The sequence below is a fragment of the Lycorma delicatula genome, chromosome 2 (assembly GCF_047948215.1).
Source record: "Lycorma delicatula isolate Av1 chromosome 2, ASM4794821v1, whole genome shotgun sequence".
Classification (NCBI taxonomy): domain Eukaryota; kingdom Metazoa; phylum Arthropoda; class Insecta; order Hemiptera; family Fulgoridae; genus Lycorma; species Lycorma delicatula.
Genome location: NC_134456.1, coordinates 17,887,555 through 17,908,545, shown reverse-complemented (window position 1 = coordinate 17,908,545; position 20,991 = coordinate 17,887,555). Strand labels below are relative to the sequence as shown.

General features: G+C 32.5%; 1 protein-coding gene across 2 annotated transcripts in view; it reads left to right on the top strand.

Annotated features, from left to right (window-relative positions):
* SP555 (SPRY domain-containing SOCS box protein SP555) overlaps positions 1 to 20,991 on the top strand; it is a 52,626-nt gene that overhangs the window by 18,945 nt on the left and 12,690 nt on the right. For both annotated transcript variants that reach the window (XM_075358375.1, XM_075358374.1), the window contains exon 2: positions 12,994 to 13,094. In XM_075358375.1, the coding sequence (XP_075214490.1) occupies positions 12,999 to 13,094 (96 nt within the window). In that variant the 5' untranslated portion in view covers positions 12,994 to 12,998. The remainder of the gene's footprint in view (positions 1 to 12,993; positions 13,095 to 20,991) is intronic.

The window sequence follows — 20,991 nt, the reverse complement described above, 5'->3', positions numbered from 1 at the left end:
ACAGCCTCGCGATGGAAGCAAGAATGGCACTTCACGACTAAAGGAAGGTCCTTGTATAGATTTATACAAGATCTGGGGGGATGATATGTCTCTCCTTCGTTTTTAAGAGCAACGGGAGCTCGAGTGTTCTCCAACCATGTAAATTTAAACCAGTATTTTTTTCGGTTCCGCCTGGCAGCTGATGAGCTGTGCGTCTGCAGGGAGGTCCAGTTGAACGAACACATGATGTTCGACTGCCCAGCTCTTAGGGGGGGGGGGAGCCAAAACTCAGGCCGCCCTGGAACTTAGTGGTCAAGGGGAAAATTGGCCACTCACAAGCGGCGAGTCAGTGTGGTGAGAGCCACATTGTCGGACCGTGTGGAAGTTCCTGATGCGGTTGCTTTGTTAAACCGACATCAGTACTTTACCTAAGGGAAAATACTTCTACGCGCTGCTGTGGGAATCCAAATGAGAGATATGACTGGCTACCAGCCAGATTAAGGCTCTAAGCGCTTTAAAGGTGGACAGGTACTTGCTGGCATTCAGCGGCCTAGTCGTGGCAGCAAATTGCCGTATTTGACGAGATCGAGTGCGCCTATCCATTTTAGTGATATATGACAAGTTGGCGGTGGGACACGGAAGCGAGTGGTGTATGGCACCACGGTTATTCCACTCACGCTTTTAGGTTAGCTCTAGGAGGTAATTAGGATACCGGTCGCTAAACTGTTTCGAGGCTCAGTAGCCGTTTGTGGCACAGACATTCGGTCTTATGCTTTAAGGCGACCGAATCGGTAGTGACGGGAGAAATGCCAAGGGAACCAATTTATATCCTATAGTTTCTGTTTGGTATTTAAACCGTTTTACTTTTTTTTATTTTTTAATACTTTTTTAACTTTTTTTTAAAGTTCTTGATATTTGTCATGTATTGCGGATTTAAAAGATATTTGTAGGGCTGTTTTTTCTGTTTTTTATTTTAATTCAAGGGTCAGTCAAATATAAACCGGACTTTTATCTTCACAGCTCGCGTAACCACCTGAGTGGATTAGCTGGGAAGGGTATTGTCAGTGATGAAGTAGGGAGAAAATGGACACTCCAGCCACCTCGGTGTATGCGTCTTTCTTGTCAGTAACGTTTTATCAGAGCAAGAAGTTTCATCGTCAGTTGGGGAATGCATTATTGTGAAAATTTTCAAGAATGAGGTGTCAAACAACGCAAAATTTTGACTAGATCGGGTGCGCAGATTGGAGATATGACCTTGTTACGTACCTAAATCTACGATTGGTCCAGAAAATTTATACCAAGTCGTGAAGCTGTAAAAAATGAGAATCGTAATAGGAGTTCAAGTACAAGGGTGACGTATGACAGCATTCGATCGATCCGTGACCTCATTTAAGACGATCCGCACGTTATTCTCGATGAAATCAACCACTTCGGAAGTGCCCGTACCATTACCATTATCACAAAATATTTTCTCAAAGTTTTTTTCACTTGGTTTAACAAAAATTGTTCTAGGTGAATTCCAGAATGTTTGACTTTAAATCAGAAACAAATCCGATTGGTAATTTTGCCAATAACTTCTGAATGTTTTCGAAGAGAAGGAAATTATTTTTTAATAAAATCGTTACATGTAAGCCCTTTAGCATTAGGGTTAAACTGGACTAAATTAAACGTTGGGACACATTGGGAAAAATGTGGAGGACTTCAGAAAGCTAAATAGAAAAGTATTAATTTAATAAAGCGTACTTTAATATTACGTGCCGTTTTATACTCACATAAGAACCGATCATTAATAAGACCTAGTATCATTAATAAGATAACGTTTAAACAATTCGTGTTATGTGCTAAATGAAAATTAAAGAATTATAATTGACATTAAAAAAAAGAAACGTAGACGTGTACGGTTTCATAACTTCACCCCGCCATTTTACCCTGGATAAAAGAACATAAATTAACGCACATTTAAATAGGTCAGTTATAATAAAAATGATCAAGAACAGCTTCAAGGTTACCTCTGTTAAGTTCGTGGTTTTTGTTTTATTCATCTTTGAATCGGCCACAAAGTATATCACATAACACATCCGGTAAAAAGAGAGATAAGGGTTTCTTTTCAAATATTTATTGTAGAATTTTTTAGAATAAAGAAATACGTTAAATTTGCTAAGATGATAATCATATTAAAATAAATCAAATTCTAATTGTGATAAAAAAATAATTGGGAACAATTATGCTTAAAAATCTTCAAATGTTCTTCAACCATCTCATAGAGATTCGATTATTCTTTTCATTATAACCTTAGTTATTTTTTTACTTGCTGAAATGTTTGTTCTTCACACGATCATCTATATTTAAGAAATAAGAAAATTAAGCGTGAATATTTCGAGGTATTTTATATTTATGAATACACAAATAAACTTTTTATTCTCATCGGTACATAATAATACATTACATAATTCATACCAGGAATGGATAAATATACTACTCCACGGATATAAAAAAAGGAACTGTAACAGCATTGCCTGGATGGGTCAAGGGAAACATTGATAAATTTTCGATCAGAGCATTCCGCAGAATACAAAATTAATTATAAAATAAAAAATTGATGTAATAAAGTCCATATGAAGAAATTAATTAACTACAAAATAATTCACAATCCAGAAGACATTAATAAATTATTTATACATATTATAAATAGTATATATATATATATATATATATTTTATTTTTTTTCTCTAATGTATATGTTGCAATCTGTTCAGGAAATGAACAATAAGCAACGGCCCAACGAGATAAGGATGATATGTATGATAGGTAAATGAGTAGTAGTCTTGTACAGACTCAGGCACACCATTCCTGAGACGTGTGGTTAATTGAATCCGAACCACCGAAGTACACCGGTATTCACTGTTTAGTATTCAAATCCGTATAAAAACAACTAACTTTTACTAGGATTTGAATCGCAAAACTTTCGACTTCAAAAATTAGCTGTTCAGCAACTGATCTGCGACGATGACTTAACCATTAAATTATCCCGATGGGTTAAAAATTATTTGAGCACTTATTTTTGTACAATTTAAGATGTAGAAGTTTCTGATTTTTTCGTGTTATTTTTTTCCAGTAGTTATTTAAAAATCATCGATAGAGAATTGTCGTTTCTATAAAAATGTTTAAATTTTAATTTAAATAAATTAATTGATGATAGGATTATTATTTTTTAAACGGTTTTTTAACTTTTTTTAAAGGATAATTAACTAAAAATGGAAACAGAAGCATGTTAAGCCCTTTTAATGCAAGCCGCAGTGTTGTGTTGAGTCGTTTGGAAACAGTTCTTTTGTCTGGTTTAGTAGAGGTGGATTTTTTTAAAAAGAATAACTGATTATTTTTTTTAAACAAAAATATGACATTTATATGGATCACACAAACATATGGATAAATTACATTTTTTGAACTCACTGGCTTGGTCTAGTGGTAAACTCGTCTTCGTAAATCAGCTGATTTCGAAGTCGAGACTTCTAGGTTCAAATTATAATAAAGATAGTTAGTTACTTTTATTCGGATTTGGATACTAGATCGTGGAAACCAGTGTTCTTTGGTAGTTGGATTTCAGTTAATCACAAGACTTAGGAATGGTCGACCTGAATCTGTTCAAAACTACACGTTTACCGGTACATTCACACAGATACTGATGAGTATCAATGATGATACTAATGACTTTAATTGTAGATGTGACTATAATAGTACTTTATGCAACGAGCTTATTAATATACGAGTGCGAAGTAAAATACGAACCAGCTTTGACGAGTGTTGTAAACTTCGAAAGACTGCATTAATGGCCATTATCGAGACTTGCATACCGTACCTTTTCTACGGCTGAGAAAATAATGAGAGATTGTTGATTTAAATTACGATAAAATACATTGTTTGCGGAATATGTTTTTAATATTTAAAAAATACATTAAACAATACAATTCTGTGGCAATAAGTTATTAGTCTTTTTATTCTTTAATATCGATCGGTTTTAAAAACATAAACTGACTTCCTCAGAATCCAACAAAATTATAAACGGTGTAATGCAGAAATTAGTTACCTATTTGTGTACTTTCAAATTAACCTCTGCTTGCTAACTTCTAAATCGGATTAAAATCAAAGTAAGTAAACAGCTGCTACATTAAACAATACCCGCTTCTGATCGGTCAGTGGTGGAAAGAATAGGCTTTTGATTGGTTGAACACCTACATCATAATGAAAATCCGTTTGATAATGAGCCTCATTATGATGCAGGTTCCAACCGCATAATTCGAAAGTTATAGTACAGTCGTAGAGAAATTAAAATATGAAAAAAAGTTTAATATGGTTATCGGCCTATTTGATTTTTGAGCGCCAAAAAATGATTTGATATTCTACTCTTGTGTCTCAGACTTTTTTGTTCTCAGACAGAGTTTTTGAGGGAACACCAAAAAATACTTCAGATCAATGTATAGATAGACATTTACAATGCAATTTTTTCCAACAGCTGAAAAATTTTTGGTTCCGTTTAAAATTATAAGATTTTTTCCCTCAAGTTTTGTTTTAAATTAAAATTATTATTTATTTTAGATAAATTTTCTCACCGTTAAATTGTGTACAGCCCACCGGGCTGGTATAGTGGTAAAAGTCGTCGTCATAAATCACTTCTTAACAACTGATTTTCGAATCGAAGGTTCTCAGTTTCAAATCTTAGTAAATGTTGGTTGCTTTTATACGGATTTGAATACTAGATAGTGGATACCGGTGTACTTTGGTGGTTGGGGTTTAATTAATTACACATATCAGGAATGGTCGGTCTGAGTCTGTACAAGACTACAGTTCATTTACATGTCATCCTCACCTTATTAGGGGGGGGGGGGGGGGAGGTGGTTGCCTATCGTTTACTAGTTGAGTAGATTGCAACGTAGACATTAGGAAAAAATTGTGTACAATTAGCGTTATACATTCTTATTTATTTATTGGTCGTTTAATAAAATAAATAAATTATGACAGATATAAAATTAATTTCTTTATCGACTCGAATTTTGTTTGAGATTTGTAATAGTTTTCTCGAAAATTATTAAGATACAGTTCTGGAATTAATTTAAAAAGATATCTTAGTTGTATGTTTATCTTTCCGGTTATAAGTTAATCTTTACACAGTATATTGTGTAAGGAAGTACGCTAAAATTGTGGTTGTCAAGGTTTTTGAAAATTTTCGGTTTTCACCTTCTAATAAAAAAAAAATAAAAAAATATAACCCGGTTTTAAACATAGACATATTCCGGAAGAGTGTATATACGTACCCGTCTACAGATTTGAAGAAGTGAAATATGTATGAAATTAAGCGGGATTATTTCTATTCATAGGGAATTGCTGCAATTTAATTTTGCGCAAAATCGGCCAATAATGCAGAGATATGAACATTATGGGTTTAGTATCTCAAAGTTTTATTAAAATAGTACTTAAATTTTCTTCACATAAATTAATACCCTTGATGGCATTTAGTTTTATTCCAACCCCCATAGAGGGGGAATCGAAAAACATTTTCTTTTTCATCGTTTTCGGATTCAAATTAACATCTTGTACTAATTAGATAATTTCATTGCATTATTACGTTACTTTGGTTTTTTATGTAGACGATATTGTTCCCGGGTAGAGGAAGGATGAATAAATTATTTTCGTCGGTTATCGTTTTAGTTTAGTCACACTGGGGAATGGAGAATGATAATGCGAATGTGAATGTGTAAAACCAGTCGGTTGTGTAATGCTGATGATGTGGCACTGGTAGCGATGAATCAGAAAGAATTACAAAATTCGGTAACTGAATGAGGTAATGACGAGACGGAAGGATAAACCGGATTTAATTATAGAGTGGAATGAAATAAGGCCGGAACAGGTGAATATTTTTCAGTACCTATGAACGATACCTACGATATCTTCGGATGGAAATATCGATGGGGAAGTTAAAAATCGACTAAATAAGGCTAACCTGGTATATTACCGGCTAAGTAATAAACTAATAGGTAAAAGGAAAGTCGACTGGGAAACCAAGATGAAAATTTACGACACGATATTTAATGTACAGTATAGAATGCCTGACACTGCTGGAAAATTATGAGAGTAAACTTATAGCAGCAGAAATGAAATATCCGAGAGGGTTAGTGCAAAAAAATAAAACGATAAAATCAAAAACTATTATTACAGCCACTGGAAACTATTGAAAGAACCGTTAATACAGAAAGTGGAAAAAAGAGTTTTGGAACGGTTTCATCATGTAGTGAGAAGGAACGAAAATAGAAGGCCAAGAATGGTGTTGGAAGCAAGAAGAGAGTGTTGGAGTACGGGGAAGAATGGAATGGGTGGAGCACATAATTGGAAAACTTTTCAGGAGGGAAAAGAATGTCAACAGACCGAAATGAATACAAGGAATGGAGGTGGACCTGACGCTTAACAGCACAAAGGATAAGATAAAGATCATATTTTATTTGATATTTTTAGACTGGATTGAACAATTTTTATGAAATTTTTTAGGATGACTTCCCTAATACTAGTTATTGAGTGATGAGATACGGTCACCGTGGTTCCCTATCTTAAAACTTTACCCAAAGGGTACATACAATTGTTTTATATAATTTAATGACACTTATGTATGGTATTCAACTTATATTAACCCTTATAAATGGGTGAGGTTAAAAAACACTTTTTTGTTTTTTTACAGATTTCAAACTACATTATTTTACTAATTAGAAGATCCATTACATTAATATTTCACGTTGTTATGAGTTTAGGAAATTTGTTTCATTGGCGGGAATAATAATCCTGATTTTTTCCTAATTTTTTGTTTTAGTTAATAATTTCGTACTGGATCATTTGGTTTTTATAAAAGTTTGTAAGATAATTTCTGAATATTGGTCATTTATGCTATTTATATTAGTTAAAATTACTCATGAGGATGGGGAAATACGGTCACCATTATGTCCCGTACTTCGAAATTTTATTACGGTTTAATAACCTTTTACGTAGTTACACTCTGTTTTTTGGACTCGATATCCCCAGTTAAGCTTGAAATTTGTACGTGGAATGTGGAAATGGAATTTTGTACCGTCTGAAAAATATTATGCCGGACCGGGATTTGAACCCGGGACCTCTGGATGAAAGGAACGGAACACAAGGGTAGCGGAAGTTTACCTCCCTACTAATCCCAGAACGTGGACAAACGTCCCTGACTGCTGTGTCTTTCTTTTATCGGTCGGGTCATTATTTATTTAGCGGCGGTTATAGACTTTTATGTTTTATTTATGAACGGAGTTGGTTTTTGCGTTCTGGTCTTTTAGACCAACACGAACTAATTGACCGGGACTGATCGTAGGAGATTAGGCGCATACGAGCTTCGTGTTCCCGGTGTAATTCCCCTTCAGTCCGTCCACTGAAGTCCTTTCGGTGCTAGCGCCTTTTGATCTAAGAGTAACACCCCTTTCGAGGCCCTAATGTTTGGAGGAAGCAATCCGCTCCCTTCTCCGGAGGGAGTCGCATGTGCTGGCTGAAGTAAAATTGTAAGTTTGGAAAGGTGGTGAAGTTAGGGGATTTCTTCACTCTGGCTGTCATTCATGTTGCATCTCGGCCGGCCGGCCGGACTCCAGTCAGTGGTGGTGAGTCGCTTTTTGATTCTTCGTTCTTTTTTTTCTTTGGTCTTCTTTCTTCTTTGGTCTGCCTTTCCGTGAACCGACTGTAATCAAATTACAGACCGTAAATGGATGAAAGGCCGAGACACTACCACTCCGCCACGTAGATCGGCTTTAATATTCCTCTTAATTTCGGTATCCAGAATTGTAAACAATTCTGGGTCATTCGATACTATATTTAACATAATCTAAATCAAAAGACCAGAAATAAAAAAAATATCTGAAGGAGAGTAAATAGTTTTTTTTTTTTGTTTTTTTGCCAGGTATAACGATTTTCCTTCTGTTGTACTTATTTATAATAATTTAAAAATTAAAACTTGAAAATTACTTAACAAAGTTTTGAGTAAATAATACACTGTTTTTAACTTTTCTAATAATACTGTTAATTCAAGGCCATAATAATAATGATAAACGGTTATCAATTTCATCATGTAGTACGTAAATATTTTCACTTTACAATAAACCTATACTCAGCATATGTTAGTGTTTGATACTATATTATTTTGCACGATTATAATTTTTTTTAATATTTAATCTAAGTAATGGTGTTAGTGAATGTTTAACTACAAAAAGCACAACAAATAATCAACTTTATTACGTAAGATTAATGTTGTTTTTTAATAAATTTTTTTGTTGTAAATATCATTATTTTAACCTTTATAAGTAAATTATAATAATATTTCTTCTATCCGTAATCTATAACTAACAATTTAATTTTTTACGTGCTTTTCTTTAGCTCACGGGTACCACTTGCTGAATTGTATTTAATTTGTATAAAAAAAATGTTTGTATAGCATTAGCACGTGTACCGCACGCGCGCGCGTACTGGCGTGCATAGTAAGTTTGAGTAGGGGTGGGTAGCACACATGCGCAGTATGTGGGGAGGAATAGTACATATGCGCAGTAGGTGTGGCTTGTATACGTGCGCACTATGTGAGGTCGAATTTTTTTATATACGTTTTTTTACAAAATGATTGAATGAATAAGTTTCGATATATTTTTATATGCTTTTCGATATAATTTTACATACTTGCATGTGTTTTAACATACTAATAATATTAACATCTTTTTCATAGATATTATAACAGTTAGTGGTGTTTTGTGTCAGTGTGTTATGAAATAGGAAAGACGGAAATTACATCAGAATAGTCATCATCTTCACGCAAGAGCCGGATAGGTAAATCACCGGATAACGGCAAAGAAATCAAGCTGATGTGAATAAAGCCAAGAGATTAGAGATTAAAAGATTAGAAATTGACAACTAAAAACCAAAAAGAAATTGGCCCATCGTAGAAATTCACAAAACCAGTGTCAATCGCAGTTTTGTTCAATAGAAATAAGTCAACAGTTTAATGTTAGTTCAGAAAGAGAACGCCAGTTCTATTTAAAAAGTAAAGCTTATGAAACATCAAAACAGTGAGAGAAATATAATGTGAATTATACTTTATAAATTTAAATATAATTTGATTAGTCAAAAAAGATTAAACTATAAATTTATTTATATTTATTCCGATAAATTATTTATCGGGATAAATAATTTGGTTTAATTATAAAATGAAATGTGATTAATAGAAATTAATTTCTCACAATTTGATATTTGTTTGATTTTTATTTTACAACCCTAAAAACTAAAATTCTATTAAAAACATTCTAATTATAATAATATGTATACTAATTATATAATTTAATTTAATTATTACTTTATTAATAAACTAGTGTTGTTTCATAAAAACTTTATTTACTGTGATTAAATTTTTTTTTAAAAACATGCTTTTCTATAAAAATTAAAAATCTAAAAAATAAATAATTAAACATCGTACTAAAAAGTAAATAAAGATGATGTGTACACCACATGACTTCCTTGTATGCCTATTAAATTACATAAGCACATTTTTTGCTACACTTCATTTAAACTTATTTCATTTGAAAGTAAGATACGACCCTCCAATTCTGTAATAAAGTGGACAGTTACATAATTGCTGAAATATTAGTTTTTTAATAAAAAACCAAATTTGATGTTGATACATCAAATATTTATACAATTATTATTTCAACAATCTTACATGAAATATTAGGATAGAGCAAAAGTCCCTTTATTACTCGTATTACTAGATCAGTACTATTCGTATCTTCGTGAGTTGCTGATTAACAAAAGTTTCAGATTTCTGGTGTGTCGTATAAATAAAAGTTAATAATAATTAAACTATTCCGTTTAGTGAACTCTCTGTGTACCGGTTGCAAATGTTAACTTCAAACTTACGGTGGAAAATATCCAGTTTTTATTATTGGATTATTTGGTGAGTAATCAAATATGACAAAAAAACAATCATACAGAAAAAGAAAGATAACATGAAGAAATAAATTTAAAAAAAAACACAAGAAGGTGAATATGAAGAGGAAAAAATGTTAAAAAAATTAAAGAATAAGAGAAGATTATAAATATAAAGAGAAAGAAAACGTTAAGACCAAGGAAAGAATAAAAACATTGAGAGAGGATGATGAATAAAAAAGATAGAAAATTAGATAATTAGAGAACACAAATTAAGGTTAGAAGAATCATATCAAACCAAAGAGCGATTAAATGATTGCCAACAAAAAAAAAATTAACAAAATGATGATAAACTCTTACTTAGGGAGAATATTGTTCGACAACATCAGAAGAACTAAAAGATAGAATTTTTTGCAATTTATTAAAGATCGGGCATGTATGCCTCAGTGTATATGTTGTTCTTGAGAGGGTCTATTTTTCAGTCAATCTGTAATTAACTATAAAATTAAACAGAAATTCCAAAATAATTAAATAAAATTAAGCAGTTTTTTTTTTGTCTTCAGTCATTTGACTGGTTTGATGCAGTCAAAGCAATCTAGCACTAGATTCCCTATCTAGAGCTAGTCGTTTCATTTCAGTATACCCTCTACATCCTACATCCCTAACAATTTGTTTTACATATTCCAAACGTGGCCTGCCTACACAATTTTTCCCTTCTACCTGTCCTTCCAATATTAAAGCGACTATTCCAGGATGCCTTAGTATGTGGCCTATAAGTCTGTCTCTTCTTTTAACTATATTTTTCCAAATGCTTCTTTCTTCATCTATTTGCCGCAATACCTCTTCATTTGTCACTTTATCCACCCGTCTGATTTTTAACATTCTCCTATAGCACCACATTTCAAAAGTTTCTAATCTTTTCTTCTCAGATACTCCGATCGTCCAAGTTTCACTTCCATATAAAGCGACACTCCAAACAAACACTTTCAAAAATCTTTTCCTGACATTTAAATTAATTTTTGATGTAAACAAATTATATTTCATACTGAAGGCTCGTTTAGCTTGTGCTATTCGGCATTTTATATCGCTCCTGCTTCGTCCATCTTTAGTAATTCATATCAATCGCTTCCTCACCTGCACTGCTCAGTAATTCTACAGGTATTCCGTCTATTCCAGGAGCCTTTCTGCCATTTAAATCTTCTAATGCTCTCTTTAATTCAGATCTCAGTATTGTTTCTCCCATTTCATCTTCCTCAACTTCCTCTTCTTCCTCTATAACACCATTTTCTAATTCATTTCCTCCGTATAACTCTTCAATATATTCCACCCATCTATCGACTTTACCTTTCGTATTATAGATTTTAATTTATGTACCCCAAAATTATCCTTAACTTTCCTGTATGCTCTGTCTATTTTACCAATGTTTATTTCTCTTTCCACTACTGAACAGTTTTCTTTAATCCACTCTTCTTTCGCCAGTTTGCACTTCCTGTTTATAGCATTTCTTAATTGCCGATAGTTCCTTTTACTTACTTCATCATTAGCATTCTTATATTTTCTACGTTCATCCATCAGCTGCAATATATCGTCTGAAACCCAAGGTTTTCTACCAGTTCTCTTTATTCCGCCTAAGTTTGCTTCTGCTGATTTAAGAATTTCGTTTTTAACATTCTCCCATTCTTCTTCTACATTTTCTACCTTATCTTTTTTACTCAGACCTCTTGCGATATCCTCCTCAAAAATCTTCTTTACCTCCTCTTCCTCAAGCTTCTCTAAATTCCACCGATTCATCTGATCCCTTTTCTTCAGGTTTTTAAATTAAGCAGAAAATCCAAAAATAATATGATTCTAAATTATAATTTTCAATTAATATTTAACAATCACATTTTTCACCAAATCTACTACATATACACATTGTAATAATTCCTATTAAATTATATATATACAGTTTTAAAAGTACATAAAATTTTATTTCACTAATAACTTCTGATTTTTTCCTATATTTTTGTTTTTATTGTTATTATTGAATAATTATTTATTGTAAAATTTATTTTACTATCACGAGTTAATGATTATTAATAAATAATATATTTAAATTAAAAAAAAAGAGAAGAAATCTGATTCCAACCGATTTGCCTTCCCTTGTAAGATCCAAATATTTCATTAATTAAAATGTTATTTGGCTATAACTCTGGAACCAGTAAAAATAAGTACCACTTAAGATATTTCGTTGAAAAGCTTTTAATAAGAGCTTATTACTGCAGTTAAGAAAAAATTCAAATTTTTTAGGATTTTTGGACACTTTTGGTTCAGCCGATTGCAATCTAAAGGGAAGGTGCACAACTAGATGTTAAAACAGTCCTAAATCTAAAATTTCAGCATACTACGGCTAATCATTTTTTTTTTTAGTTATGCGAGATATAGGTACGTAACTACAGACGTCACTCCGAAACTAGTCAAAATGGATTCAGGGATGGTCAAAATGGATATTTTCGTTGAAATCTGAAAACCGAAATTTTTCACAATACGTCCTCGACTTCGCACAAGAAAGTAAAAATAATATTTTCAAACTAAAGAACTACTGAAAAATTAAGCTTAGCATACGAAATAATTTAATTCAATTCGAGGAAAAAAATGATCCAAGCAATGGATTACTCAGTAAATATAAATAAGAATAGAAGATAATTTTACAGAAAACAAAATAACATGTATAAAGTTGTCGATTTTCGCAAGACCGACATCTTAACGTTAGTTCATCCAAAGAGATATACTAGATATTGTATATTAAAGCTATAATTTCCATTTTGCATCAAAACTTTTGTTATATTTAAAGAATTTATGTAGATATTGAATATGAAAACGCGCCCATATAAAACTAAATTAAATCTAATTTTTCAGTTTGTCCTTTACTTTTGAAAATATTATTTTTTTTACTTTTTAGTATGACGTTTAAATATTTATTTTTTTAGATTTTCAGTTTTTGTTGAAAAGAATGTTTAATATTTTTATTCTTTTTATAGGATATTTCAATTTGAAAGTAAAAATTTCTTTTCTCAGATGAGATGGCAGGAGTCATTCGCCATGGGTGCGATGACTTCTGGACTTGGAGTCGTTATGCCCGGAGTCCTGACGTTAGATTGTTTGGAACCGGATTGAAGGTAATATTAATATGCCGTTAATTATATCTAATTATGGAAAGTTATTCCTTTTAATTGCTAAATTTTTATAGATGTCTAAATTTTAATTTTTCAAATATTTCTGGAAAGAAAATTTAAAAAAAATCACAAGTGCTATTTTTAATAAATTTACGCAAAAAACTGCTGATTTTTATGAAGTAATTAATTTTTTCTGCGATTTTTGGTGCAGTAAGGCGAAAAAAATCACCCGTCATGTTATATGGCTTTTAGTATTCATTTGCTTTTAGTATAGTAAGAATAATTCATTTAGTCAAAAGTTATTAAACTTACACCGAGACATATTGTGTGGTAAAAGTAAATACTTAATTTTAAGATATAATTTTTTGGGTTAGATTGAGCTAAAACATTTTTCAGTAATAAGAAGCATTATTCATTAAGATAAGAAGGAGAATACGGGATGAGAATAATAAGAAAAAGTAAATAGAAATAGAATAATTAAATAAGAGAATAGAAGAGAATATATATATATAGTAAGAATATAGAAGAGCAGGAGGATAAGAAGGATTATCCAGTACATCATTCACTGGATAATCCTTCTGGTATACGAATAGAAATAGATTTATGTTGTTAGTCAAGCAATCCTCCTCTATGAATCATGAGAGCTTGCCGTTGGTGAGGGGGCTTGAGTGCTCAGGGATACAGAGTAGCTGGACCGAAGGCGCAACCATATCGGAGAGGTATCTGTTGAGAGCCAGACTAAGGAATGATTCCTGAAAGAGGGCAGCAGCTCTTTCAGTAGTTGTTAGGGGCGTGAGTCAGAATGACAATATGACGGCCATATCAACATCACTCAGTCCTCTGAGTACTGCGCAGCTGAAAGCAATGGAAAACTACAGCTGTTTTTTTTTTCCAAGAAAATGTGGCTCTGCATTTTCACTTAACAATAATGGAGGCACCTTCCTTGGTAAAATATTCCGGAGGTAAAATGGTCCCCCGTTCGGATCTCCGGGTGGGAACTACTAAGGAAGGGGTCACCAGAAAAGTAAAAAATAACATTCTACGAGTCGGAGCGTGGAATGTTAGAAGCTTAATATTGGAAGGACAGGTAGAACGGAAAAATTGTGTAGGCAGGCCACGTTTGGAATATGTAAACAAATTGTTGGGGATGTAGGATGTAGAGGGTATACTGAAATGAAACGACTAGCACTAGATAGGGAATCTTGGAGAGCTGCATCAAACCAGTCAAATGACTGAAGACAAAAAAAAAAAAAGTCAAGCAATATTTCTGAACATATTTACTGTTATTTCTAAAAAATAAAATCTTTAAACAATATTTATATTGTTTTAGATATTCAAAATAAATAGGGAATTATTTATTTAGATACAACATAATTAGACGTAACGAATTAAGTGTTATTTTAAACGTATCAGGTGTCGAGCAGAATATAAAATAAAATACGTACACGAGAAATTTCTGAACTAAATATACAATTTGTGAGGATCCTAAATATAAAGTGTGTCTCACCAAAAAACGTTTTTAGGCATATTCTTTAAATAAAATAAATAAAAAAGTTCATAAAAACTGCTGCGGAAACGCTTCCTTCTTAAGTATACCTTATGAAAATTTTCTATGTTTTCTCTACAGATGGTAAAATAAGCGATCTGAATTTTTTCGAAGTGTATATAGAATCAAACTTCAGCGTGAACTTGTTTCTCGTATATTATAAGAAATAAGGCCAACACACACACACGCACATACACACACACACACACACACACACACACACACACACACACACACGCACACGCACACACACACACACACACACACACACACACACACACACACACACACACACACACATTTTTGTAAGCGATTTTTTTACGGATCTCAAAATTTCATGATTCCGTTTCAGGTAACATAAAACAGGGTATCTCATCAAGAAATGAAAAAAATTCAGGACATATTTAGAAGTGAAAATAAATTAAATAGATTATATAAATATGAGTTCATAAAGAAATGGTTCTTTTTAGAGTTATAGCTTAAGAAAACTTTCACCCTCATTTCTGCTCAAAAATGTAATGATCCTGAAATTCTTGGAAATAAAAATTAACTGATAAATTTGATGATCTCATATGGTTTTTGACCTGAAATATTGAAAAAACAAGTTCCAAAACTGTAACTTGAGTTATTTTTAAGAAAATTATTGTAAAATACAATAAAATGGTGTCGCAAAATATATTTTTTTAGGTTTGACGTATAACAACACGGTTAAATTTCCAGTAAGCAAAAAAGTTTGTAAACTCTATTTTATTTGGTTACAAGGGAAAATCTATGTATCTGACTAAACGTGAAGAGGCTGTTAAGAAATCTTACTTTTACTATTACTTAAATAGACCGAAACATAAGCAGGAAAATATTGTATTTAAATTTTAAACCGAAAAAAAATCATTTCAATTTTGGAAAGCATATAACAATGAAATCAGTTACTAAAAGTAAGTAAATAATGTACAATAATAGTTCAAAAACGTCAGTACTTAAAATTTTCTTGTTTTTTGTGTGACTGGGATAAAAGGGACAGAGAAAATCATTGGATAAGGAAAGATTGGCCAAAAAGTGCTTCATAAGGACCTGGAAACAAAATGTGCATTGAAAAGCTCTCATAGATCCGAATAAAGTTCTCCTTCCATCTCTGCATATCAAGTTAGGCTTGATGAAGTAATTTGTCAAAGCCTTACCAAGTAAATGTTTCAATATGTTTGTGAAAAATGTCCACTCTTATCAACCACCAAACTAAAAGAAAAAAAAAATTAAGTACTCGTAATTAATTAATTTTAATTAACTAATTTTTTTAATTTCATTTATTTTTACATATCATCCTCATTCATCTTCTGAAGTAATATACCTTACGGTGATTCTGGAGGCTAAACAGAAAAAGAGAAAGTGAAGAAAAGCTATAATTTTACAACGAACCGTTTCGGAAACCACGTTTATATAAACTTTTTTAATTTCACTTGTAGCATGTGTGCTGAAATTCCTTTTATTTCTTAGCGAGACTGTTATATTGAGTTCCCCCTATAGAAAATCCAAGTTGGTTATGCAATCCAATCGTAAAAAAATCTTTGTGTTTTTGTGTGTATATCAGTTTACTATTTCCCATTCTTTTCAAGGTCATTATGAAATTAATCAATGTCTGTTTTCGTAATTGGATACGATGAGTAAAATATCGTAGCGATGTCGCTGCAACATTTACGTCGCCATGCGGTGACGCTAGTGAATCTACATGTATAAATAGCTGTAATGTAATTTTTTCTGTATTGCATTAACTTAATTGGTTAAATGTTTCTAGGGAGTATAAAATTAATTCCTGTTACGCCATCAACTGTAAAACAGTTTTGTAGTATAAGGCTGTTTAATAGTAATCTAAAACCCACAATATATGGTCGTTTTTTAAGTGAATTAGAAGCAGTCTAATTATAAAAAGCATAATCCATAAAACAACTGAATAATGTAAATTATCGAAAAGAAAATTAAATTAACGTTTATCAACTAAAAAAAAAAAACCGTGAAAAGGTTGCATAATTTTTTTCAAATACGCCATACTGTATTAATGACTTAATTATGTAATACTTGGAATACAATTGAGAGAGGAAAAAATATTATTTGACCCTCTCACACGACATCTATTCATATAAAACTTTTAATAACAGCCACAACTTGAAAACTATTAGAAAATATTTTTTTTGTCTTCAGTCATTTGGCTGGTTTGATTCAGCTCTTCAATATTCCCTATACAGTGCTAGTCGTTTCATTTCAGTATACTGAAATGAAACGTCTACATTCTATATCCTAACAATTTTTTTTTTTTTTTTTTGTTTGTTTTGTCTCCGGGGCCGCAGTCAAGCAATTCATTCCGCAGAGTATGAGATGAATATTTTGTAGCGTATGTGAAAAATGCCATGCCAGACCGGGATTCGAACCCAGGAACTCCGGGTGAAAGGCCCGAGGCGCTACCACTCGCGCCACGGAGGCCGGCATCTCTAACAATTTGTTTTACATATTCCAAACGTTACCTATCTGCACAATATTTTCCTTCTATCTGTCTCTCCAATATTAAAGCGACTACTCCAGGATGCCTTAATATGTGGCCTATAAGTTTATCTCTTCTTTTAACTATATTTTTCCAAATGTTTCTTTCTTCATCAATTTGTCGCAACATCTTCATTTGTCACTTTTTTCCACCCATCTGATTTTAGACATTCTCCTGTAGCACCACATTTCAAAAGTTTCTAATCTTTTCTTCTCAGATACTCCGATCGTCCAAGTTTCACTTCCATATAAAGCTACGCTCCAAACATATACTTCCAAAAATGTTTTTCTGACGTTTAAATTAATTTTTGATGTAACAAATTATATTTCTGATTGAAGGCTAGTTTCGCCTTTGCTATTCGGCATTTTATATCGTTCTTGCTTCGTCCATCATTAGTAATTCTACTCCCAAATAACAAAATTCTTCTACCTCCATAATATTTTCTCTTCCTATTTTTACACTCAGTGGTCCATCTTCGTTATTTCTATTACATTTCATTACTTTCTTTTTTGTTCTTGTTTATTTTCATGCGGTAGTTCTTGCGTAGGACGTCATCCATGCCGTTCATTGTTTCTTCTAAATCTTTTTTACTCTCTGCTAGAATTACTATATCATCAGCAAATAGTAGAATATTTATCTTCTCACCTTGTACTGTTACTCCAGATCTAAATTGTTCTTTAATATCATTAACTGCTAGTTCTATGTAAAGATTAAAAAGTAACGGGGATAGGGAACATCCTTGCCCGACTCCGTTTTTTATTACGGCTTCTTTCTTATGTTCTTCAATTATTACTGTTGCTGTTTGGTTCCTGTAAATGATAGCAATTGTTCTTCTAGCTCTGTATTTGAACCCTAATTTTTTTCAAAATGCTGAACATTCTATTCCAGTCTACGTTATCGAACGTCTTTTCCAGGTCTATAAATGCCAAGTATGATGGTTTGTTTTTCTTTAATCTTCCTTCTACTATTAATCTGAGCGCTAAAATTGCTTCCTTTGTCCCGATACTTTTCCTGTAACCAAATTGGTCTTCTCCTAACAGTTCTTACATTCTCCTCTCAATTCTTCTGTACAGAATTCTGTACAGTTAAGATTTGTTATGCATGACTAGTTAAGCAAATTGTTCTGCATTTTTCACATTTATGTGCTCCTTCTTTCTTTGTTACCATGACTATAACACTCTTTTTGAAATCTGAAGGAACTTCCCCTTTTTCGTAAATATTACACACCAGTTTGTATAATCTATCAATCGCTTCCTCACCTGCACTGCGCAGTAATTCTGCAGGTATTTAGTTTATTCCAGAAGCCTTTCCGCTATTCAAATCTTTTAATGCTCTCTTAAATTCAGATCTCAGTATTGTTTCTCCCCCTACATCCTCTTCAATATCCACTTCTTCCTCTATAACACCATTTTCTAATTCATTTCCTCCGTATAACTCTTCAATATACTCCGTCCACCTATCGCCTTTTCCTTTCGTACTATAAATCGGTGTACCATCTTTGTTCAACACATTATTAGATTTTAATTTATGTTCCCCAAAAGTTTCCTTAACTTTCCTGTATGCTCCGTCTATTTTACCAATGTTCATTTCTCTTTCCACTTCTGAACACTTTTCTTTAATCCACTCTTCTTTCGCTATTTTGCATTCACTGTTTATAGTATTCCTTAATTGTCGTTAGTTCCTTTTACTTTATTTTCCTTAATTGTCGTCAGTTCCTTTTACTTTCTTCATTACTAGCATTCTTATATTTTCTACCCATCAGCTACAATATATCGTCTGAAATCCAAGGTTTTCTACCAGTTCTCTTTGTGCCGCTTAAGTTCACTTCTGCTGATTTAAGAATTTTCTTTTTAACATTCTCCCATTCTTCTTCTACGTTTTCTACCTTATCGTTTTTACTCAGACCTCTTGAGATGTCCTCCTCAAAAATCTTCTTTACCTCCTCTTCCTCAAACTTCTCTAAATTCCACCGATTTATCTGACACCTTTTCTTCAAGATTTTAAACCCCAATCTACATTTCATTATCACTAAATTGTGGTCGCTATCAATGTCTGCTCCAAGGTAAACTTTGCAGTCGAGAAGTTGATTTCTAAATTTTTGCTTAACCATGATATAACCTCAGGTGATATACCTAGCAGTATCACCTGGCTTTTTCCATGTATGTATTCTTTTATGATTTTTAAATTGGGTGTTGGCAATTACTAAATTATACTTCGTGCAAAACTCTATAAGTCGGTCTCCTCTTTCATTCCTTTTGCCCAGCCCCGTATTCACCCACTATATTTCCTTCCTTTCCTTTTCCAGTGCTTGCATCCCAATCTCCAACTATTATTAAATTTTCATCTCCTTTTAATTGCTTAGTGTTTAATTGCTTAGTCAATTTCTTCGCCATACACACTCTATCTCATCATCATCAAAGGTGCTTGTAGGCACATAGACGTTAACAATCGTTGTCGGTTTAGGTTTTGATTTCATCCTTATTATAATGATTCTATCGCTATGTATTTTGGAATACTCTACTCTCTTTCCTATCTTCTTGTTCATTACGAAACCTACTTCTGCCTGCTCATTATTTAAAGCTGAGTTAATTATTCTAAAATCACCTGACCAAATGTCATTTTCCTCTTCCCGCCGAACCTCGCCAATTCCTATTATATCTACATTTATCTTATCCATTTCCTTCTTTAAATTTTCTAACATACCAACCATTTTTAGACTTCTAACATTCCACGCTCCGTCTCGTAGAATGTTATTTTTTTAATTTTCTGGCGGCCCCTTCCTTAGTAGTCCCCACCCGGAGATCCGAACGGGGGACTAGTTTACCTCCGAAATATTTTACCAAGGAAGGCACCTCCATCTTTGTTATATGAAAATGCAGAGTTGTTACATTTTCTTGGAAAAAAGCAGCTGTAGTTTTCCATTGCTTTTAGCCTCGCAGTACTCAGAAGATTGAGTGATGTTGATATGGCCGTTTAAGTCGTCCTGATCTACGCCCTTAACAACTATTGAAACAGTTGCTGCCTCTTTCAGGAATCAATCCTTAGTCTGGCTCTCAACAGATACCTCTCCCATGGTTACACCTTCGGTCCAGCTACTCCGTATCACTGACCACTCATGCCCCCTCACCGTCGGTAAGGTCTCATGATTCATAGAGGGAGCAGAAAATATTACAGTTTATAAAAAAAAATTAAATCTTAAGTGAGATATTCCCTTTTTTAAAAAGTCTTCTGCTATTACCATCTAATATTATTTAATAAAACTATTATTTTTGTACCACATTTATATAAAAACTATAACATGTTTAATAATTTAAATCTATTATTTTATTAAACCACTCGTCGTGTTCAAATTTTGCTTGTTCATTAATATCACATTTTCATTTTTCCTTCTAATTCCTTATTTCAAATATCGAAGATTAAATTTTGTTATTACTTGTCAAAGTTTATAAAGCGTAAAAATATAGATCAGTAGTTCTATCCGGGGTGTCTGAAGTAGTGCTGGTACTGTTGATACTATAGTGAAAGGGATATTACGTCTTAACAGGACGTCGTGGTAACTTACCTCCTACTCACCACATCAACTGAGATCTCTAAAATTTCAAGATTAATATCAATTTCAAATATTGACATGTTATCTAAACTTAAAGTTATGTGTTTATTTTTATAATACAGCGTGTAAAAAGAACTCCGCTGTTTTAAATTAAAATTACTTTGTTACATTTAGAATAAAAAATGTATGTGTTTTATTACATGAAAGTACAAAGTCTAAAGCTTTTTTATTTCTTAATGTAACTCAACATGAGAACAGTTTACAACTCTGCAGACAA